The sequence below is a fragment of the Schistocerca gregaria genome, chromosome 9 (assembly GCF_023897955.1).
Source record: "Schistocerca gregaria isolate iqSchGreg1 chromosome 9, iqSchGreg1.2, whole genome shotgun sequence".
NCBI lineage: Eukaryota > Metazoa > Arthropoda > Insecta > Orthoptera > Acrididae > Schistocerca > Schistocerca gregaria.
The window spans coordinates 110,217,359-110,242,146 of record NC_064928.1 but is presented as its reverse complement, the minus strand read 5'-3'; the positions used below and the strand labels follow the sequence as shown (position 1 = coordinate 110,242,146).

The 24,788-nt window shown below is 45.2% G+C and overlaps 1 protein-coding gene across 2 annotated transcripts in view; it reads right to left on the bottom strand.

Moving 5' to 3' along the window:
* The window catches only part of LOC126291602 (serine/threonine-protein kinase SIK2-like), a 408,627-nt gene that overhangs the window by 76,420 nt on the left and 307,419 nt on the right, over positions 1 to 24,788 (bottom strand). For both annotated transcript variants that reach the window (XM_049985138.1, XM_049985139.1), the window contains exons 4-8: positions 23,354 to 23,469; positions 19,295 to 19,465; positions 15,453 to 15,576; positions 8,530 to 8,732; positions 7,408 to 7,721 (exon numbers count right to left, since the gene is read on the bottom strand). In XM_049985138.1, coding sequence (XP_049841095.1) covers positions 7,408 to 7,721; positions 8,530 to 8,732; positions 15,453 to 15,576; positions 19,295 to 19,465; positions 23,354 to 23,469 — 928 coding nt within the window. The remainder of the gene's footprint in view (positions 1 to 7,407; positions 7,722 to 8,529; positions 8,733 to 15,452; positions 15,577 to 19,294; positions 19,466 to 23,353; positions 23,470 to 24,788) is intronic.

Below are 24,788 nucleotides of genomic sequence, written 5' to 3'. Positions count from 1 at the left end.
ACAATTAGTTGAATGTTATGTGTTATCGACTTCAGCTGAGCGTAGCCCTTCACACATTAATAAAAAAACCCTAAATGTAAGTATACATTGGAACAATCAGTTTAATGATCAATTTTCCTAATAATAATGTAACGTGGAGCAGAATGAGGCAATAATGCACAAGTAGTAAACAATTTTTAATTATGAAAGGAATAAATCCAAACACGTTTATCACTGGTCATGATAAATGATATAGCTAAAATCGGGCGCAAAAGCACGGCTCATTGACAAATGCAAGCAGTTGCGAAGATTTTCATCACTTATGCTTGATCGAAACCTTGATTTATTCATTTCCATCACCGAGAAAAATCTTTCACAAACAAGCTCTTGCGTGTACCACATAAACAGGGAGGTGGAGCCGCCGTCGTTCATTTAGGACGACACATGTCTAATAACAGATGGCGCTGTCGCAAATGTGCAGCACTTCCGCACGTCTGCACACTGTGTGGCGTTTGGCCCGCCCTGATCTAAAGGCTTCCAGGGGCAACAAAAATCTGGTTTTCCATATTTCGCCTAATAACAGGCCGAATTTTAAAAATTTAAACTGCTGTCCTATTCATTAAGGGGTATAACGTTACGTTACATGTTCAACACACTGAGACAAGTGGTACAGTTAGGTAACTGTGTGTTTGTCTCGAGGCAGCCTAACTCACAGCGCGCAAATACCCAGACTATATTCATCCATTATTTGACAATGACAGCATGTAGTTACTTCCAACCAACTAAACAGAGAATTTCAAAACCTTACTAAACTTTTTCTCGCTGATGTCCCGCACAAGAAGATGACAGGAAAAAAGTTTACCGCTTGCTATATTTTCGCTGTTCAAGCACATGACATTTTAATTGATTAGTTCTTTGCTACTGACTATATTCGCAACCCAGTTTGCAGACAATATCCTCATTTACCACCGAATGTACTCATAAAAGTACATCATTGTACGCCACACAGTACAAGAGATATAACGACAAACATTTGGATGCGTGAAAAACTAGCTTTTCGTTACAATGCCGCGCAGTAAAACACCATGCACGACGTTTTAATTTAGTACTTCTTTACTTCAAACTTGACCCAGAACACACTTTGCAGCTAGATGTATGTGCTATACCTGCAGAATTATATCAGTGTACGACACACAGCACAGGAGATATGACGTCATAGGCCTTTAGATGCGTGAAACCCTCGCTTTCGCTACAAACGAAGCGCAAACTTATCCAGACTGTGTTCATCGTGTATTTCACAATGAGAGCACTTAGCGATTTCCTACAAACTTTAAACATATTTTCAAACTTCTACTACGATAATCCGCAAACCATGAGAGGCGGAGACTACCCGGTACCCGCTGCCACTCGCAAACAGAGAGAGAGAAAGAGAGAGAGAGAGAGAGAGAGAGAGAGAGAGAGAGAGAAACACGACTATCTACTGGTATATGCCTCCGTATGAGCCCTAATTACTTGTATCTTATCTTCGCAGCCATGTTGGCGCCAGTACAATTGTTCGGCAATCAGTTTCAAATGCCGGGTCTCTAAATTTTCTCAATCTAAAGACATCTCCTTCCCCAAAGGGATTCAAATTTGAGTTCCCGAAGCATCTTCGTAACACTTAACGTGTTGTTCGAACCCACCAGTTGTAAGGTGGCAATAATTTCGCACCTTCCAAGCACCCATCCTCATACTTTGCCGTCGTCTACAAACACATTAGGTAATACATAAAGGAGAGTGACATTATCACGTACGCCTTATAAATAATTGTTAACGCTTCCTGAATGAAAGGTGACGGCATGATGAATGAATGCCTATACGAGGGGGGACCGAAAAGAAACCGGACTCCGAGGGCGCTGCCACTCGTAGACGTAGTGCAGGGTTTCTCACGCTAGATGGTGTTAGTAGAGACCTCCATGAAACAGCTGTGCAGACGGCGTCAGTGTGGAGCTGAACGTGCAAGTGTGGTATTGTGTTGTTCTGACTGTTGGCGGGTTGCCTCTGAAGTCGTTATGGCAACTTTAAAAGAACAAAGAGTGTGTGTGAAATTTTGTTTCCTGCTTAAAAAAACTGCAACGGAGACACACCAAATGCTTCAGGAAGCTTACCTGGACGACGCTATGAGCCGCTCACAGGTTTTCGGGGGTTTGGGCGCTTTAACCGTGGTGAGACGTTTGTTGAAGACCAAGCTCGTTCTGGACGCCCTTCAACATCGCGAAATGAGGAGAACATTAAAAAGGTCCGCCAAAACATCAACGAGGATCGTCGCCAAACGATCGACCAAATTTCAGCAGAAACAGGAATCAGCTGGAGCTCGTGCCAGCGGATTTTGAGTGAGGATTTGCACATGAGACGTGTTGCTGCTTAATTTGTTCCGCGCCTTCTCACACAGGAGCAAAATGCAACCGCATGAATGTGTGTCAGGACTTAAAAACGGAGATTGCACGTGATCCAAACTTCTTGAACAAAGTCATTACAGGGGATGAGAGTTGGTGTTACTGGTATGACCCAGAAACCAAGCAAGCGTCAATCCAATGGAGGACTCCCAACTCTCCCAGACCAAAAAAAGCAAGGCACTTGAGGTCAAATGTGAAGAAGATGATCATTGCCTTTTTTTATGTTCGTGGAATTGTGCATCGGGAATTCGTACCCCCTGGCCAGATTGTTAACCACTTTTACTTCGATGTTTGAAGGCGTCTGCGAGAGGATGCGAGAAGGAAACACCCGGAACTTTGGCGATCAGGTGACTGGTTTCTGCATCACGACGACGCTCCAGCACACACGGCCTTGCGAGTGACCCACTATTTGGCATCTCAGAGGTGGTCTGTCGTTCCCCATGCTCCGTATTCGCCGGACCTAGCCCCGTGCGACTTTTTCCTATTTCCATGAATGAGAAAAACGCTAAAAGGGGAGTGTTATGACGATGTGGAGGCGGTAAAAACAGCTTCACAAAGGACACTGGGCAATATCAAACTTTAAGGGTTCCAAACACGCTTCCAACAGTGGGAAAAAAGACTTGACAAGTGCATCGCATGTAATGGAAAGTATTTTGAAGGTGGCTGAAGTAATTCTGTAAAAGGGTTCATCAATAAAATTTTTATGACAACAATCCGGTTACTTTTGGGTCCCCCCTCGTACTAGTAGAGGTTGCAACGCCAGTGGAGATGAAACGGCAGGCGGAACTCAAGCCCTGGATGGAAGGCCCACACAGGTGTTGGTCCTGCTTAAACACAGGAAGTAGCTAGATGGACGTCGTGACGCCTGAGCGCGAAGATACAATAAGGGGGCGACCGGCCGCTATAGTGGTAGGGCCGGAAGGATAACCGGATAATACTTCCCAACTCTGCAAATTTTGGACGCAGGTGCGAGGAACGAAGTAGCGGCATCTCGGAAGCCACGCAGGCTTGGTTATTTCCAACGATTTTTACTCAGAAGCGTACCATTGTACGTGTATAGATTTCTCCTCGCAAACTTTCCGCCCTTGACGACAAAATATGGTTGGTCGGCGTTCAGAACAATCTGTACAGAGGGAGAATATTCCGTGGTTTCGGGAATATGATTCGTTTTCGGAATTACGACAGTGGGGAGCTGAGCCTTGCTGGGAAGCCAGCGGTGGAGGGACGAGGTCTTCCGTTGTGTGCGCCCGCGTGTGACTGTCGCTCGATATCAGTTTTGTTGGTACGGACAGACTTGCTGTCTTTGCTCTCAGGTGAGTTTATAGTAGGAACGGTTAGGCACTGTACTGTTGCGAACCTATACAATTCTGGGCTTCACCTCCGTGTTGGGACAACATCCTCTGCCTATACTTACATTGAGAACTCCGTCCTTGTGGCTGGGAGTTCGCGTTTCTCGTCTGTAGAACACAGACAGGAGAAGACAGTATTGCAGTATATTAGACGGAGGACGGCGTTCTGCCGCCCCAGTGTTTGAAAGAGTTTACTGTGGCTGGGGTTCTTGCACCGTTGCAGGCGAGTACGAGAACGATCACTTCGACGCACCGGACGCAGTACAGACGGTGATATCGCAAATTGCTTCGGCTTATTAGGGCTATAAAAGGCAAACAGCTGTGATCAGGTTAGTTTATTTCAACTGAGGTTCCACACCACCGTAGATCATCTTTGAAAGTAGTGTCTTCTAGTGCTTGGTAAGTAGATGATGTTAGTCATTTCGCGTTATTGGTACCAGGCCGCAAAGGCATAAGGAGCAGAGTTGGGCAACTGTTTAGTAATTTTACTTAGAAAATGTAATAAAGAAAATGAAAGAAAAGTTCGGAGTAGGTATTAAAATCCATGGAGAGGAAATAAAAACTTTATAGTTCGCCGATGACATTGTAATTCTGTCAGAGACAGCAAGGGACTTTGAGAGCAGTTGAACGGAATGGACAGTGTCTTGAAACGAAGATGTAAGATGAACAACAAAAGCAAAAAGAGTATAATGGAATGTAGTAGAATTAAGTCGGGTGATGCTGAGGGAATTAGATTAGGAAGTGAGACGCTTAAAGTAAAGGAGGTTTGCTATTTGGGGAGCAAAATAACTGACGATGGCCGAAGTAGAGAGGATATAAAATGTAGACTGGCAATGGCAAGGAAAGCGTTTCTGAAGAAGAGAAATTTGTTAACATCGAATATATATTTAAATGTCAGGAAGTCGTTTCTGAAAGTATTTGTATGGAGTGTAGCCATGTATGGAAGTGAATCATGGACGATAAATAGTTTGGACAAGAAGATAATAGAAGCTTTCGAAATTTGGTACTATAGAAGAATGCTGAAGATTAGATGGGTAGATCACATAACTAATGAGGAGGTATTGAATAGCATTGGGGAGAAGACAATCTGTGGCACAACTTGACCAGAAGAAGGGATCGGTTGGTAGGACTTGTTGTGAGGCATCAAGGGATCACCAATTTAGTATTGGAGGGCAGCGTGGAGGGTAAAAAACGTAGAGGGAGACCAAGAGATGAATACACTTAGCAGATTCAGGAGGATGTAGGCTGCAGTAGGTACTGGGAGATGAAGAAGCTTGCACAGGATAGAGTAGCATGGAGAGCTGCATCAAACCAGTCTCAGGACTGAAGACCACAACAATAACAACAAATATACAAGCAGGAACAAAGTTTATCATTTAGTAGGATTAGTTGCCTTCATCGTTCATTTATGTTTAGATTGTAATTTATAGAATTAAGAGATCCTAAGATCTGCTTCAGGGGGTAGTCAGACAGGGCCAAATCTTCATTTTAGCCTTTATTATTCTCCGTTGTGCACATTTATTTTACACCCGCCTGGAGTGGCACCTTGGACAGTAACAAACCTTGGAAACCGCCTGTGAACTGCTTCGATGCCTTTCTTCAATCCGACCTGGTACCGATCCCAAACACTCGAGTAGCACTCAAGAGTAGGTCGCACAGCGTCCTGTATGCGGTCTCCTTTACAGGTGAACCGTCCTCTCCTAAAATTCTCCCAATAAACCGAATTCGACAACTCGCCTTCCCTACCACAAATCTCAGATGCTCGTTCCATCTCATATCGCTTTGCAACGATACGCCCAGATATTTAAATGACCTGACTGTGTCAAACAGAGCACTAGAAATACTGTATCCGAACATTAAAGGTCTGTTCTTCCTACCCATTCGCATCAACTTACCATTTTCCACATTTAAGACTGCCGTTCATCACACCAACTGGACATATTGTGTACGTCGTCTTGTTTCTTCCTCCAGTTCCTCAACTTCGCCACTTTACCGCACACCACGGCATCATCAGCAAACAATAATAGATTGCTGCCCACCCTCTCCGCCAAATCGCTTATCTACAGGGTGTTACAAAAAGGTACGGCCAAACTTTCAGCAAACATCCTCACACACACACACACACACACACACACACACACACACACACACACACACAAAAATAAAGAAAAGGTGTTATGTGGACATGTGTCCGGAAACGCTTAATTTCCTTGTTAGAGATCATTTTAGTTTCGTCAGTATGTACTGTACTTCCTCGATTCACAGCCATGATTTCATACCGGATACTCTACCTGTGCTGCTAGAACATGTGCCTTTACGTACGACACAACATGTGGTTCATGCACGATGGAGCCCCTGCACATTTCAGTCGAAGTGTTCGTACACTTCTCAACAACAGATTCGGTGACCGATGCATTGGTAGAGGCGGGCCAATTCCATGGCCTCCACGCCCTCCTTGACTTTCATTTATGGGGGCATTTGAAAGCTCTTGTCTACGCAACCCCGTACCAAATGTAGAGACTCTTCGTGCTCGTATTGTGGACTGCTATGACACAATACGCCACTCTCCAGGGCTGCATCAGGAGATCAGAGATTCCGTGCGACGGAGGGTGGATGCATGTATGGATGACATTGAGACATTTCCTGTAACAAAGTGTTTGAAGTCACGCTGTGATTCCATGATTAATGTGATTTGAAAAGAAGTAATAAAATGAGCTCTAACATGGAAAGTAAGCGTTTCCTGACGCATGTCCACATAACACATTTTCTTTCTTTGTGTGTGAGGAATGTTTCCTGAAATTTTGGCCGTACCTTTTTGTCGAAACACCCTGTTTAATTCCCTAGTCCGCCCAGTTATCTCAATTCGGGAGAACGACGGTTCAATCCCGTCTCCAGCCATCCTAATTTAAGTTTTCCGTGATTTCCCTAAATCGTTTCAGGCAAATGCCGGGATGGTTCCTTTGAAAAAGCACGGCCGATTTCCTTCCCAATCGTTCCCTAACCCAAGTTTGCGCTCCGTCTCTAATGACCTCGTTGTCGACGGGACGTTAAACACTAATCACCACCATCACCAGTTATCACATACTGCTCATAGGTATGGACGTTGACAGAGCACGATAAAAATGCACTAAGAATCATTGAGCGGAAAATACTACGCAAAATTTATGGACCAATAAGGGAGGAAGGAGAATACGCAACAATGTCGAATTACAAGAGTTAATACAAGGCAGGGACATAGGAAAATTTGTGAAATCACAGATAATCCGATGGCTTGGAGAGAATGGCAGAGGATAGAATTCCAAAGAAAATGATCAAAAGTATGATCGATTCATTAGGCGAAAAGGGAGACCTGGAAGACGATAGACCGACGAGGTAATAATGGATATCACCAATATGGGAGTCTGGAGGTGGAAAAGAGCAGCAAATAACCGAGAAGTGTGGAGGAAGATTGCTGAAGAAGCCAAGGCTCATCAAGGGCTGTAGCGCTACTGAAGAAGATACCGACGTACATGCCTTGTGAATATGGTCCTATCTGTAGTAGCCCAAAGCGTTCAGTTTTTTTTTCTTCTGAACACAAGTGTAACAAGCGCTCAGCGCTTACACACACACACACACACACACACACACACACACACAGTACGCACCTGGCGGCGGCGAGGTCGTGCAGGATGTCGTGCCGGTGGTCGAGGCTGGCGCGGCGCGCGGCGTCCACGCCAGCTCCCACGGCGGCGGCGGCCGACGCCAGCTTGCGCACCGCCTGCTCCGCCACGCCGGACGGCCGGCGACGCTCGGGGGCGCCCGCGTTGGCGGCGGCGGGGGCGGCCGTGACGGGCGGCAGCGCTCCCGGCTCCGGCTGCTGCGCGGCCAGCGGCGGCAGCGACGATCGGTGCTGCCGGAGGCGCTCCAGCAGCAGCAGGTAAATGGCCGCGTGGTGGTCGTAGCTGCCGCTGCGCAGCGACTGCACACACCACACACAGCGCGTCTCAGAGAATGCCACAGCCGCAGTGGTTAGCACGCTCGACTCGCATTCGAGAGGGTGACTGTTCGAACCCCCGCCCAGCCGTGGCGGGTGCCACGTTGAGATTCATCGAGAGAGTCCTTGCAAGGGTAGCAAATGACGTAGCCGAAGGCTCTGCAAATGAGAGCGTCTGTAGTCAGTGAACCATCGCTAGCAAAGTCGGCTGTACAACTGGGGCGAGTGCTAGGGACTTGCCCGCAGCTCGTGGTCGTGCGGTAGCGTTCTCGCTTCCCACGCCCGGGTTCCCGGGTTCGATTCCCGGCGGATTCATGGATTTTCTCTGCCTCGTGATGACTTGGCGTTGTGTGCTGTCCTTAGGTTAGTTAGGTTTAAGTAGTTCTATGTTCTAGGGGACTGATGCCCTCAGAAGTCAAGTCCCATAGTGCTCAGAGCCATTTGAACAATTTTGAACCAAACCCCACTGAAACCAGAGTGCAAACCAAATACAAATCCAGGGCCCAACCAGGACATACAGACCCAAATCCCAATCTGAATATAGAGTCAAACTAGAACTGATAAAAAAAATGGTTCTGAGCACTATGGGACTTAAAATCTGAGATCATCAGTCCCCTAGAACTTAGAACTACTTAAACCTAACTAAGCTGACACCACACACATACAGGCCCGAGGTAGGATTCGAACCTGCGACTGTAGCAGCAGCAGCAGCAGCGTGGTTCCAGACTGAAGCGCCTAGAACCGCTCGGCCACGCTGGTCGGTAGTGCAGTGAGGCGGGTGCCGGCGGCTCACCTCTCGGGTCTTGTTGCCATCGATGCCGAGGCTCTGCATGAGGCGCAGGATCTGCTCGTTGGGCTCGGAGGAGGTGCCGCCCGCGCCGCTGGGAAGCAGCCGGGGCGCCTCGGCGCTCATCCAGCGGTGGCGCTTGATCTGCTCCACCGTGTACCGCCGGCACGGGTCCAGCACCAGCATCTTGCGGATCAGCGACTCGCAGTCTGCAACAGTGCCCCCCAACATACTGTATGACGACACCCGCACCTGCTGCTCTCACTGTTTAATCCTCTAGACTAGCGGCGGAGAGTGTTCAGACTCGTCACAAGGGGCTGATTACAATCACTTGCTGTTCGAGTGGACTTTAATACGTCAAGAGTTTCATTCTCTAGCTGGGATGAAATCTTATGGGACTTAACTGCTAAGGTCATCAGTCCCTAAGGACAAACACACACACACCCATGCCCGAGGGAGGACTCGAACCTCCGCCGGGACCAGCTGCACAGAGGAGAGTGTTTAGACTCGCGAGGGGAGGTTGGTTACAATCAGTTGGGGAGGATGTTTAGAATCGGTAGCCGAGGATGGCTCTCGAGCCACCCCCCCCCCCCCCCTCTCTCTCTCTCTCTCTCTCTCTCTCTCTCTCTCTCTCTCTCTCTCTCTCTCTCTCTCTCTCTCTGGGTGCTTGTAACAGGGAGGGAACGGCATTTACTATTGGGACGGCGCCCTGTCGAATCGAGAGGGTTGCGCGTAAGGGGGATAGGACGTCAAACGGGCCGATTTGGAGCAGGAGAGTCACCACAGGACATTTTAATTTTCACTGTCTATACTTTTACAAATAAATTCATAAAACTTTGTCACTATGACCAGGAAGGATTGAGGACTCACACTCATCGCAGTGGAAGTTCAAAAACGTAGCAAAATACCTTTTTTTTTTACATGTGTAATTTCATCATTTTTTTTACTTATTACTGTCTGCATTTGTTGCTATAGGTATACTTTTCTTCCTAAGTAACAGAGATTCTTCGATGAGTTTAATATCATATAAACAGTAAATACAGGTGTATGAATCCCTAGAATTTTCCAAATCTATTAAAAACTGTGGAAAAATTGAGATAATTAACTATAAAACTTGAGTTTTTTCTAAACATGAAGTTTAAAATGTAACATTTCATTCAATTTTTCATAAATTAAATAACTTCTAGAGTTTCATACACCTGTAACTATGGTTTGTATGCTGCGCAAAAGTCTTCGAAGAATCTCTCTTACTTAGGAAGAAAGTTGTACCGTTAGCAGCGAATGCAGCCGGTAGTAAGTGTAAAAAGGATGAAATTTCACACGTAAAAAAATGTCTTTTGCTACGGTTTTGAGCTTCCACGGCTATGAGTGCCAATCCTGAATCCTTCCTGGTGATGCTGTTAAAGTTTTATGAATTTATTTGTAAAAGTATAGACAGTGGAAATTAAAATGTCCTGTGGTGCCTCTCCTGCTCCAAGTCGGCCCGTTTGACGTCCTACCCCCCTTACAATCAAGAGGAAGGCACTTAGAAAGTGTGGTATCGACAGCTACGATGCCACGGCGTTGGTGAAAGTTCTTAGGTTGGCACTACTACACCTACACCGACAACAACGACAGAACCCTCTACCCGCCGCTGTCTACCTCTACGAGCGCCGCTCCAGATTTAGCTCATTTGATTCCGAGCCGACGACCAAGCAACTTAGCTTTTACTTCATAGGAGGCTAGTCATTACAGACTTCGATACTTCAGTTACTTCAATGATACGTGCTCATCTCAGCCAAAGTTACGTAATACCACTTTTAAATGAAGTACCAAGTGTTCTACCCAGTGTACTTTTTCTAAAAAAAGTTTGAGGGTACTCCGACATGGGTTATAACGCAGCGAAAATTTGTTATAACTGAAGCATGGGATACCACCTGCCATGACGCCATCAACATGTAGAACTAAAAAAAAAAAAAAAAAAAAAAAAAAAAAAAAAAAAAAAAAGTACCGGACTCTTCAGTTGACTTTGCTCAAATGAACCAGGCGATACCGAAACACAAACATACAAGAAAATGTGGTATCGAACACATCAGTTTACATCACCTCACATGGTCGACGACAAAGTTTATGGGTACGCGTCCCCCAGCGTTCGCCCAGAAAAACAGCACTGGTTCTACCTCAGCTGCTCCTCCTAGCTTCCTACATTCGGCCTACCCTTCAGTTTTCAGGAGCAGACCCAGGCGGGATACAAAAGAAAGGAGAGGGCGGCGGCTAAAATCGGCAGGGTGGCGATTAAGATCGAGAGGCGGCGCGTAGTATCGGGACTTGGGTGCCCACCTAGCAACTGGAGTCTTGCAAAGAGTTTATTTTACACTGCATGAAACTACAAGTTTACTGTCACCAGTCACTGTTCTAAATAGCGACTGGTAACAGTAAACTTGTTGTTTCATGTAACGTCAATAACAGTCACAATAAAGCCAAACATAACATTTTACACGCCGGTCTTGATCACACAAACTTTTACACTTCATACAATGAAAGCTTTCACGACCGGATGTTTCAGCTGCCGAGAAATCTTCCGGGTTGTATGGCCGTGGTCCACGGAACTCTTCTATCCCTAACGTTTCGTCCACGGCTACGTTGAACATCTCCGGATGTGCTCCTGGTTGTGCTGAGTCTTGCCAACAAAACGGACGTCGAAGAACGACCAAATAACAGCAAGCTTAAGGGCAACGATAGGACACAGCGATGGAAGAACACGGTTTCTCTACCCTTCATCAAAAAAGTAACCGATCAAATCGGCAAGATTTTAAGGAAACAAAACGTTCGACCCATTTTCAGATCTAGTAAGAAAATAGGCCAGGCACTAATTGCAGTTTGCTGAAGCTTAAACTATAAAAATCCTCGTGCAACATAAGAAATATAAAAAGTATTTATATGATTAGGATACATACATACCACCCACATACCATAAAACATTCTGATGTAGGCATCAACGTCAACGAGGGGCGTTTGAAAAGTCCGTGCAAAGCCAGAGAGATGGCACCACCGGCGCGTATCGAGGTCATATTTAGGTAGTAGCGCTTTGGAAAGAACGCACACCAAGTTTCAGCCATATTGGTCTATTTCTTTGTGTTTGGCATTCGTGTGAATCAAGAGGTCGAGTGATTGTCAAAAAACGGACGAATAAGAATTTCGTGTGGTGATTAAACATTACTTTATGTAAGGCAAAACGCCTCAGGAGACTAAAGAGAAGCTTGATAAACATTATGGTGACTCTGCACCTTGTAGTAGAACAGTTTATAAGTGGTTTCAAAATTTTCGGAGTGGCCATATGGGCACAAGTGATGCTGAACGTTCTGGACTCCCATGATATGGTGATGGATGAGAGAGAAGTTGAGGTGCGGAGAAAGACTTTTACGTTCCTTCAACCGTGTATTCACACTTGTCTTTGTAGTTCCAATGTAGACCCTACCACACGTACACGGAATCATGTATACAGCACTTGTAGACGGGGGAAACGTTTTTTTCTTGTCGGAACGAAGTGCCTGGCCTATTTTCTTAGTTGGTCTGAAAATGGGTCGAACGTTTTGTTTCCTTAAAATCTTGCCGATTTGATCGGTTACTTTTTTGATGAAGGGTAGAGAAACTGTGTTCTTACATTGCTGTGTCCTATCGTTGCCCTTAAGCTTGCTGTTATTTGGTCGTTCTTCGACGTCCGACTCGTCTGTTGGCAAGACTCAGCACAACCAGGAGCACATCCGGAGATGTCCAACGTAGCCGTGGACGAAACGTTAGGGATTGACGAGTTCCATGGACCACGACCATACAACCCGGAAGATTTCTCGGCAGCTGAAACATCCGGTCGTGAAAGCTTTCATTGTATGAAGTGTAAAAGTTTGTGTGATCAAGACCGGCCTGTAAAATGTTATGTTTGGCTTTATTGTGACTGTTATTGACGTTACATGAAACAACAAGTTTTGTTTGTAACAGATCTGAAGATGTGTAAAAGCTGCCGCGAATTCTTCCGGGTTGTATGGCCGTGGTCCACGGAACTCTTCTATCCCTAACGTTTCGTCCAAAGCTACATTGGACATCTTCGGAGGTGCTCCTGGTTGTGCTGAGTCTTGCCGACAGACGAGTCGGACGTCGAAGAACGGCCTAAATACCGTGGGAAGTGGATTTCACGTGACAGCAAAGATAAACTTTGTCAAGGATAAAATGTAACTATCGATCATAGTGCGTCAAAGATAAAAACTTCTCATCGATTCTACAGCCACTGTCCATATATAGCTGAGTCTCATAGTTTCTTCTTTTCTGTTAAAACTGTCCCCATGTTTATATATTTCGATGGCTTCTCTATATAGCCCTGGATAATAGTTCGTCATAGTACACAAAACTTCAGTTACCGAAAATTTCACTACATGATCACCCAGCTGAAGAGCATGTTCCGCCATAGCTGACTTCTCTGTTTTCCCTAGTCGGCAAAGACCTTTATGTTCCTTCAACCGTGTATTCACACTTGTCTTTGTAGTTCCAATGTAGACCCTACCACATGTACACGGAATCATGTACACAGCACTTGTAGACAGGGGGAAACGTTTTTTCTTGTCGGAACCAACTGCTTGGCCTATTTTCTTAGTTGGTCTGAAAATCGGTCGAACGTTATGTCTCCTTAAAATCTTGCCGATTTGATCGGTTACTTTTTTGATGAAGGGTAGAGAAACCGTGTTCTTCCATCGCTGTGTCCTATAGTTGTCCTTAGGCCTCCTGTTATTCGGTTGCAAAACTAATTGTTTCCGTATTAGAGTATCCATTCTTCCCAAAAGCCTGCTTTAGATGTTTTAACTCTGCGTCCAGATCCTTATAGCTCTATCCACTAGACTGTTAATTACACCTCTTTTCTATTGTGGATGATGATTGGAATCCTTATGCAAGTATCTGTCGGTATGTGTAACCTTCCGAAACACTATGTTTCAAGCTGCCACCAGTCTGCCTCATAACGAAGATATCCAAAAAGGATATTGCATTGTCTTTCTCCATTTCCATGGTAAAATGGACTTTATGATTTAATCTATTTAAATAACAAATGAATTCCACAAAAGCTTTTTTGCCATGTGACTACACCACAAACTTATCACCCACGTATCGATGCCATCGACATTGTTTCTTATCCACCTTTTCCGGAGCTGATTGTTCGTATTTTTCCATGTAAAAATTGGCGATCGTAGGACTCAATGGGTTACGCACGCTCACACCATCAACCTGCTCATATAGTGTGTGTTAGTGCCCAAATAAAAGGTTGGTAAATTGAGAGATTTCCGTTTAGCTGAATATTTCTGGATTATCCGGGTTTTCGGTAATGTGAATTTAAAATCAGGTACATTTTTCTTTATTCAGTTTGCCTTGAATCCATATTCTGTACTCACTACACTGTTCATTCCATTCAACACTTGCTGATCATCATATCCAGTTTCACTGGGAATAGCAATGCCATCAGCGAACCTTGTCATTGGTATCCTTTAACCCCGAATTTTAATCCCAATGCTGAATCTTCCTCTGATTTGGTTCATTGTTTGTTTGATGTATGAACTGAACTCCAGGGACGGATGGCTGCTTCTCTGTCTGACACCGCTTTTAATCCGACCACATCGTTCTCGGTCTTCCATACTTGCCATTGCTTCTTGGTTCCTATACATATTGTACAGTAGATTACTTCCGTTTTCCTAGAGTTTACCAGTTTGCCTGAGAATTTCTAACTGTACACTTGGAACACTATTCTTGTGTTGGCAAAATCTGTTTGTTATTTAAGGGGGCGACTTGGAGCAGGAGAGGCTCCACAAGACATTTTAATTTCCACTGCCTATATTTTTACAAGTAAGTTCATAAAACTGTCAGCATGACCAGAAAGGATTCAGGATTCACACACATAGCAGTGGAAGTTCAAAAACTTAACAAAATAATTTTTGTACATGTGAAAATTTATCATTTTTCACTTACTATTGGCTGCATTTGTTGCTATACGTACACGTTTCTCCATAAGTAAGAGAGACTGTTCGATGAATTTCGCACAGCATATAAAGTATACTCACACGTGTCTGAAACTCTAGGATCTATTTATCTTATGAAAAAATTAATGAGCTGTTACGTTTTAAACTTTATATTTAGAAAAAAATCAAATTTTGTAGTTAATTATCTTAGTTTTTACCACAATTTTTAATAGATTTGGAAAATTCTAGAGTTTTCATACACCTATACGTATGGTTTGTATGCTGTGCAAAATTCATCAAAGAATCTCTCTTACTTGTGAAAAAATATGTACCTATAGCAACAAATGCAGCCAACAGTGAGTGAAAAAAATGATATTTCATATCTACAAAAATTTATTTTGTTATGTTTTTGCACTTCCACTGCTATGGGTGTGCATCCTGAATCCTTCATGGTCATGCTGACAAAGTTTTATGAATTTCTTTGTAAAAGTATAGACAGTAGAAAATAAATTCTCCTCTCGTGCCTCTCCTGCTCCAAGTCGGCCCGTTTGACTTCCTACCCCCTTAAAGGAATCAGAAGCGGATAGCAACAGACAGAAATTTTCGTGACACGTGGACCGCGGGCGCGGACGGCAAAGGGAGCACCCAGCGCCCTCTGGGCCGAAATACTCGACAAGATCCTCCAACACGGCAGTCTCAGGTAGCACCTGAAGAAGGCAACGAGTTACGTGGCCGAAATGTTGCGCCAGAGCGAGACAAACATCCGGCAGTAGATCCCGATTATTCCACCTGTCAAGATCTCGCAGGGAAAGCCTGAATAGTTACACCAGAAATTATTATGTTCATCAGAAGCTCCAGGTACCTGAATACGCCCGATTGTGCACTGTGTGCGTTTACCCACAGTGCACGATTATCCAAGCATCACTTGGAAAATGAGGCTCAGCAGACGGTACTCACCGGAGCTCATGAAGTAAGGGATGCGGAACCTGCCGGACAGCACGCGGTCCCTCAGCGACTGCAGGCTCGATCCGTCGAAAGGCAGGGCGCCGCACACCAGCACGTACAGCACCACACCCAGGCTCTGCAACAGGCGGGGCACACCGTCTCTCCACACTCCAGCCAACCAACTCGACAGCAGCACACACACTCGCGACATTTTTTTTCCAAAAGTGGATACAAAAATAGACACAGGAATTGGTATCCGTATCGATTAAATTCTGAAGGAGTAAAATACAGGGAGCGAAAGACTATTTACAATTTGTGCAGAAACAACATGCCAGTTATAAGAATCGAGGGAAGCAGTCGTTGGGAAGGGAGTGAGACTGGGTTGTAGCCTATCCCCGATGTTATTCAATCTCTATATTGAGCAGGCAGTGAAGCAAACAAAAGAAAAATTCGGAGTAGGTATTAAAATCCATGGAGAAGAAATAAAAACTGAGGTTTGCCGGTGACATTGTAATTCTGTCAGAGACAGCAAAGGACTTGGAAGAGCAGCTTAACGGAATGGATAGTGTCTTGAAAGGAGGATATAAGATGAACATCAACAAAAGCAGAACGAGGATAATGGAATGTAGTCGAATTAAGTCAGGTGATTTTGAGTGTGTTAGATTAGGAAATGAGACACAAAGTAGTAAAGGAGTTTTGCTATTTGGGGAGCAAGAACTGATGATGGTCGAAGTAGAGAGGATATAAAATGTAGAATGGCAATGAGAAAGGAATGCCTTTCTGAACAAGAGAAATTTGATAACATCGAATATAGACCAAAGTGCCAGGAAGTCGTTGCTGAAAGTATTTGTATCTCGTGCAGACATGTATGGAAGTGAAAACATGGACGATAAACAGTTTAGACAAGAAGATAATACAAGCTTTCGAAATGTGGCGCTTCAGAAGAATGCTGAAGATGAGATGGGTAGATCACATAACTAATGAGGACGTATTGAGTAGGATTGGGGAGAAGTTCGTGGCACAACATGACTAGAAAAAGGGATCGGTTGGTAGGACATGTTCTGAGGCATCGTTGAGGGTAAAAATTGTAGAGGGAGACCAAGAGATGAATACACTAAGCAGATTCAGAAGGATGTAGGCTGCAGTAGGTACTGGGATATGAAGTTTGCACAGGATAGAGTAGCATTGAGAGCTGCATCAAACCAGTCTCAGGACTTAACATCAACATCCATTAAAAGTAATTCGCAGGCAGGATAAGTAAACATTTATGTCACTATTTTGAGTACAACGGAAAAGCAGTCCAAAGTTGCAAGTTTAACTTTTTTATTCACTCGATGAGTAGTTTCAGGCCGGGACCCATTCTCAAAGCATAGTAACATAGTCAAAACTGGTATATCCGAAAATACGAAAAAAACATGTAAAAAATGTGCAAACGAACAGTTATAGAGCTTTTTTGACACTTCTTTGCATTTTCGGAAATGATTTGAAAATGGGAGCCGGCCTGAAACCAGTCATCGAGTGAATAAAAAAAATGAAATTTGCAGCTCTGGACTAGTTTTTCATCGTACAGTGTCAGTGTTGAGACAGGGATTAGTGATCGTGAGGTTGTCATTACGACAATGGTTACGAAAGTTAAAAAGTCGGTCAGGAAGGCTAGGAGAGTATTCTTACTAGAAAGACCAGATAAGCATTTGTTAGCATCCCACTTAGTAAATGCAACGACTTCATTTACTTCCGGTACGATTGACGTGGAAGAATTATGGGCAAATTTTAAACAAATTGTAAATCACGCATTTGAGAAGTATGTGCCGAAAAAGTGGGTTACGGACGGAAAAAGACCCACCGTGGTTTAACAGTGCAATGCAGAGAATGCTCAGGAAGCAAAGACAGTTGCACTCGCGGTACAAGAAAGATCGGGAGAATGAGGACAGGCAAAAGTTAGTAGAGACTCGTGCTGCTGTAAAAAGAGCGATGCGCGAAGCATACAACCACTACCACCGTCATACCTTAGCAAAAGATCTTGCTGAAAACCCAAGGAAATTTTGGTCTTAGGTAAAATCGGTAAGCGGGTCGAAGGCTTCCATCCAGTCACTCACTGATCAGTCTGGCCAGGCAACAGAAGACAGCAACACGAAAGCTGAAATTTTAAATTTAGCATTTGAGAAATCTTTCACGCAGGAGGATCGTACAAACGTACCGCCGTTTGAGTCTCGTACAGATTCCCGTATGGAGGACATAGTGATACATATCCCTGGGGTTGTGAAGCAGCTGAATGGGTTGAAAATAAATAAATCGCCAGGTCCTGATGGGATTCCAATTCGGTTTTACAGAGAGTACTCTACTGCATTGGCTCCTTACTTAGCTTGCATTTATCGCGAATCTCTTGCCCAACGTAAAGTTCCGAGCGACTGGAAAAAAGCGCAGGTGACGCCTGTATAGAAGAAGGGTAGAAGGGCGGATCTTCAAAATTACAGACCAATATCCTTAACATCGGTTTGTTGCAGGATTATCGAACATAGTCTCAGTTTGAATATAATTAATTTCCTTGAGACAGAGAAGTTGCTGTCCATGCATCAGCACGGCTTTAGAAAGCATCGCTCCTGCGAAATGCAACTCGCCCTTTTTCCACATGGTATCTTGTGAACCATGGATGAAGAATATCAGACGGATGCCATATTCCTTGACTTCCGGTAAGAGTTTGTCTCGGTGCCCCACTGCAGACTTTTAACTAAGGTACGAGCATATGGGATTGGTTCCCAAATATGCGAGTGGCTCGAAGACTTCTTAAGTAATAGAACCCAGTACGTTGTCCTCGATGGCGAGTGTTCATCGAAGGTGAGGGTATCATCTGGAGTGACCCAGGAAGTGTGGTAGGTCCGCTGTTGTTTTCTATCTACATAAATGATCTTTTGGGTAACGTGGATAGCAATGAGCGGCTGTTTGCTGATGATGCTGTGGTGTAAGGGAAGGTCTCGTCGTTGAGTGACTGTAGGATGATACAAGATGACTTGCACAGGATTTGTGATTGGCGTAAAGAATGGCAGCTACCTCTAAATAAAGATCAATGTAAATTAATGCAGATGAATAGGAAAAAGAATCACGTAATGTTTGAATACTCCATTAATAGTGTAGCGCTTGACACAGTCACATCGATTAAATATTTGGGCGTAACATTGCCGGTAATGGCAGTTGTGGGGAAGGCGGATAGTCGTCTTTGGTTCATTCGTAGAATTTTGGGAAGATGTGGTTCATCTGTAAAGGAGACCGCTTCTAAAACACTAATACGACCTATTTTTGAGTACTGCTCGAGCGTTTGGGGTCCCTGTCAGGTCAGATTGAGGGAGGACATAGAAGCAATTCAGAGGCGGGCTGCTAGATTTGTTACTGGTAGGTTTGATCATCATGCGAGTGTTACGGAAATGCTTCAGGAACTCGGGCGGCAGTCTCTGGAGGAAAGGAGGCGTTCTTTTCGTGAATCGCTACTGAGGAAATTTAGAGAACCAGCATTTGAGGCTGGCTGCTGTACAATTTTACTGCCGCCAACTTATATTTCGCGGAAAGACCAGAAGGATAAGAGAGATTAGGGCTCGTACAGAGGCATATAGGCAGTCATTTTTCCCTCGTTCTGTTTGGGAGTGGAACAGGGAGAGAAGATGGTAGTTGTGGTACGAGGTACCCTCCGCCATACACCGTATGTAGATGTTGAAGTCGCTGACCCACAGCTATTGCAGCGTGCTGTAAGTTGGTACTTATTATTTTGTAAGACAGCAGAAGAAAGCTTCATCTGCATCACTTTGCACTCGTGTGAACAAACAAGGAACTGGCAGCCCAGCCCAGCTGGCGCGCTCACTCACCCAGATGTCTATCTCGGGCCCCACGTAGCGCTTGCCCTCGAACACCTCGGGCGCGGCGTAGGGCGGGGACCCGCACCACGTACTCAGCGTCTCGCCCGGCGTGAAGTAGTTGCTGAAGCCGAAGTCCGCGATCTTTATGTTCATGTTCGCGTCCAGCAGCAGGTTCTCCGCCTGGAAACACACCGCATGCACATACGCACACATACATCACACCCCACAAACGTATCATCAAGGTCGCTGGGTCAATTCCCGCTAGAGGCTTTTTTTTTTAACTTCTATTCGAACTTAATATTCATTATCAAACTCAAATAGTAAAGTGAGAAACTTGAAGAGCATCTGACGGAACCAACATCTATCCCAATTTCCATCTGGTTCTCCGATGTTCAGAATAAACATACGAATGCGGGACCACATCAATTTTCAACAAACACGACTCGTCATCGTCATCGTCATCATCATCATTTAAGACTGATTATGCCTTTCAGCGTTCAGTCTGGAGCATAGCCCCCGTATAAAATTCCTCCATGATCCCCTATTCAGTGCTAACATTCGTGCATCTTCTGATGTTAAGCCTATTACTTCAAAATCATTCTTAACCGAATTCAGGTACCTTCTCTCTGGTATAACCCGACTCCTCCTACCCTCTACTGCTGAACCCATGAGTCTCTTGGGTAACCTTGCTTCTCCCATGCGTGTAACATGACCCCACCATCTAAGCCTGTTCTCCCTGACTGCTACATCTATAGATTTCATTCCCAGTTTTTCTTTGATTTCCTCATTGTAGACACCCTCCTGCCATTGTTCCCATCTACTTGTACCTGAAATCATCCTAGCTACTTTCATATCCGTAACCTCAACCTTGTTGATAAGGTAACCCGAATCCACCCAGCTTTCGCTCCCATACATCAAAGTTGGTCGAAAGACTGCTCGGTGCACAGATAACTTAGTCTTGGTACTGACTTCCTTCTTGCAGAAGAGAGTAGATCGTAGCTGAGCGCTCACTGCAGTAGCTTTGCTACACCTCGCTTCCAGTTCTTTCACCATGTTGCCGTCCTGTGAGAATATGCATCCTAAGTACTTGAAACCCTCCACCTGTTCTAACTTTGTTCCTCCTATTTGGCACTCAATCCGTTTATATCTCTTTCCCACTGACATTATTTTCGTTTTGGTGATACTAATCTTCATACCATAGTCCTTACATTTCTGATCTAGCTCTGAAATATTACTTTGCAAACTTTCAATCGAATCTGCCGCATATGCGAGACTGCTTATTGTGTATTCACATACCTTAATCTCACCCAGTCAGTCTATTGTTTTCAACATATGATCCATAAATAATATGAACGGTGGAGACAGGTTGCAGCCTTGTCTTACCCCTGAAACTACTCTGAACCATGAACTCAATTTACCATCAACCCTAACTGCTGCCTGATTATCAATGTAAAGGCCTTTAATTGCTTGCAAAAGTTTGTCTCCTATTCCATTATCTCGTAGAACAGACAGTAACTCCCTCCTAGGAACCTGGTCATATGCCTTTTCTAGATCTATGAAGCATAGATACAATTCTCTGTTCTACTCGTAACACTTCATTATTTGCCGTAAGCAAAATATCTGGTCCTGACAATCTCTAAGAGGCTTAAACCCACACTGATTTTCATCCAATTTGTCCGTAACTAATACTCGCACATTCCTTTCAACAATACCTGAGAACATTTTACGTGCAACGCTGATTAAAGAGACACCTCTGTAGTTGTTACAATCTTTTCTGTTTCCATGTTTAAAGATTGGTGTGATTACTGCTTTCGACCAGTCTGATGGAACTTGTCCCGACTCCCACGCCATTTGAATTATCCTGTGTAGCCATTTAAGACCTGACAGTCCACTGTATTTGATGAGTTCAGACTTAATATCAACCACCCCAGCCTCTTCAATGCACTGCAATCTATTGACCATTTTCTCCACTTTATCAAATGTGATCCTATTTCCATCATCATCATTCCTATCCCATTGTACATCAAAATCTGAAACATTACACATCGTATTTTCACCTACAATGAGCAACTCTTCAACTCTAGAATGGTTTTCCAGCAACTTGACCCAAAGTCTCCAACCTGTTTCGAAAGTCTTTCCAAGATTTCTTCTAGGATGCTGCAATTATCTGTTTGGCCTTGTTTCTTTCTTCAACATAACTTTCTCTGTCTACCTGAGTTCTAGTATGTAGCCATTTTTTATACGCCTTCTTTTTCCTTTTACAGGCTGCCTTGACTGTGTCATCCACCAAGCTGTTTGCTTCATCCTATCTTTACACACTACTGTTCCAAGGCATCCTTTAGCCACTTCTAGTACTGTGTCCCTGTACCTTGTCCATTCCTTTTCCAATGACTGTAATTGACTACATTCAACTAACTGGTACCTTTCTGAGATCACTGTTATGTACTTGTTCCTGATTTCCTCATCCTGAAGTTTCTCGACTCCTATCCTCCTACATATGGACCTGACCTCCTGCACTTTCGGCCTCACAATACTAATTTCACTGCAGATTAAATAATGATCAGTGTCATCAAAGAATCCCATGAATACACTTGTGTCCCTCACAGCCTTCCTGAATTCCTGATTTGTTATTATATAGTCAATGACAGATCTGATTCCCCTGCCTTCCCAAGTATAATTCCAACTACCAGGCTAAAAATGAAGGTTAAATTAAATTTCAGCTATAAAACACACAACCTCCAAAACTTAAGGACGAGCTAGATAAAGTAACGTAACATACAGGGTGGGACAAGTGACAAGTGACGTTGAGCGGACACCATTGGACGTCAATGTAGGCATATAATCACACCACGTGTACGTCCGCCAAATGATCCACGCATGTTCAGAGCGTAGTGCGGACTGTGTCAGTGTGAGGGCAGCAGTGCAAAGGGGACTATTGTACTCAAGCCCGCCCGGTTAGCCGAGCAGTCTAACGCACGGCTCTCCGGAATGGGAGACCCCGGTACGAATCCGCCCGGCGGACTTGTGTCGAGGTCCGGTGAGCTGGCCAGTCTGTGGACGGTTTTTAGGCGGTTTTCCATCTGCCTCGGCGAATGCGGACTGGTTCCCCTTATTTCGCCTCAGTTACACTATGACGGCGATTGCTGCGCAAACAAGTTCTCCACGTACGGGTACACCACCATTACTCTACCACGCAAACATAGGGGTTACACTCGTCTGGTGTGAGACGTTCCCTGTGGAGGTCCACCGGGGGCCGAACCGCACAGTAACCCTGGGTTCGGTGTGGGGCGGCGGAGGGGTGAAGTGGACAGCGGTAGTCGTCGTGGGGTTGTGGACCACTGCGGCTGCGGCGAGGACGGAGCCTCTCCGTCGTTTCTAGGCCCCCGGTTAACATACAATATAATACAATGGCACTCACAGCAGAGCAGCGGGCGTTCATGATGCAAAGTCATGCGACAACGAAGACGTGGAAACGGTGTGGTCAGTTCTTTGCAGAGAAGGTTCGTGGTGTTAAAGTGCCAGGCAAGAGTGCCATGCAACGCTTCCTCGAAAACGGCGTCACAGATTATGCGTTTTGAAAAAGTCAAAACGAATTCTGAAACGTGCTCGCACACCAGAAACTGTGGCTACATTTGACCAGAATATTCTTCAGAGTCATACCAAACTCGACGCTTGTCGCACGAGACCACCATATCACGCAGATGAATACAGATATTAACATGCAGCCCTACGGACTACCTGTTGTTCATGCATTAAAACCAGCTGATGTTCCTCAGCGCCTCCGGTTTTGCTAGCGGCTGTTCACTGAGGCTTGGACATTGATCCGTTCTTTATGTTTGATGAAGTCTGGTTTCACCTGACCGATTATGTCAACTCTCAGGCACGAGGGGGACTCTAATCTCTGACGGGGGCATAGAGGCGATGTTTACTAGAGTGTTTTGCTTCTAACGGTGGTCCCCGTCATATCGCTGGAGACAGATCCTTGCGCCTGGGACAGTCTGTATACTGAGGATCCCGCTGGCAGATGCGAGTGCCGCGCGCTCTGACTGCGGCAAGCGGGCCACTCACCTTGAGGTCCCGATGCACCACCCGCTTGTTGTGGCAGTACTCCACGGCGGACAGGATCTGCCAGAACTTGCGCCGCGCTGCCGACTCCGACATCCGGCCGAACCTCGCGATGTAGTCTGCAAAACAAGCAGTAACCCTGTCCTTGAGTCCAGCCGCCGAAACCCACCACTGTATTAATTTATTTACACATAATATAACAATAAATGTCTGACAAGGCTGCTCTCTCTCTCTCTCTCTCTCTCTCTTTCTCTTTCTTTCTCTCTCTCTCTCTCTCTCTCTCTCTCTCTTTCTTTCTCTCTCTCTCTCTCTCTCTCTCTCTTTCTCTCTCTCTCTCTCTCTCTCTCTTCTCTCTCTCTCTCTCTCTCTCTCTCTCCACGTGCGCGTGTGTGAGTGTGTATACATACAGTACGTGATCAAAAGTATCCGGACACCTGGCTGAGACAACTTCGTGGCGTCCTCCATCAGTAGTGCTAGAATTCAAAAAGGTGTTGGCCCACCATTAGCCTTGTGGACAGCTTCCACTCTCGCAGGCATACGTTGAGTAAGGTGCTGGAAGGTTTCTTGGGGAATAGCAGCCCCTTCTTCATGCAGTGCTGCACTGAGGAGACGTATCGATGTCTGTCGCTCAGGCCTGGCACGAAGTCAGCGTTCCAAAACATCCCTAAGGTATTCTACAGGATTCAGGTTAGGGCTCTGTGCAGGCCAGTCCATTACAGGGATGTTAGTATCGTGTAACCACTCCGCCACAGGCCGTGTATTATGAACAGGTGCTGGATCGTGTTGAAGATGCAATCGCCATCCCCAAATAGCTCAATGTAGGCCTGTGCTGCGATAGCGCCACGCAAAACAACGACGGGTGCAAGCACATCCATGAAAAATGCCACCGCCTCCGAATTTTACTGTTGGCACTACACATGTTGACAGATGACGTTCACTAGGCATTCGCCACACCCACACCCTGCGAGCGGATCGCCACATTTTGTACCGTGATTCCTCACACCACACGTTTTTCCACTGTTCAATCGTCTAATCTTTACGCTCCTTACACCAAGCGATGCGTCGTTTGGCATTTACCGGCGTGATGTGTGGCTTATGAGCAGCTGCTCGACCACGATATTCAACTTTTCTACGTCCCGCCAAACTGTCATCGTACTTGCAGTGGATCCTGATGCAGTTTGGCATTCCTGTGTGATGGTCTGGATAGATAGCTGCCTATTACACATTACGACCGTGTTCAACTGTCGCCCGTCTCTGTCAGTCGACATATGAGGTTGGCCTGTACGCTTTCGTGCTATACGTCTCCCTTCACGTTTCCACGTCACTGTCACATCGGAAACAGTGGACCTAGGGATGTTTAGGAGAGGGAAATCTCGCGTACAGACGTATGACACACGTCCCACCCAGTCACCTGATCACTTTCGATGTCCGTGAGTTC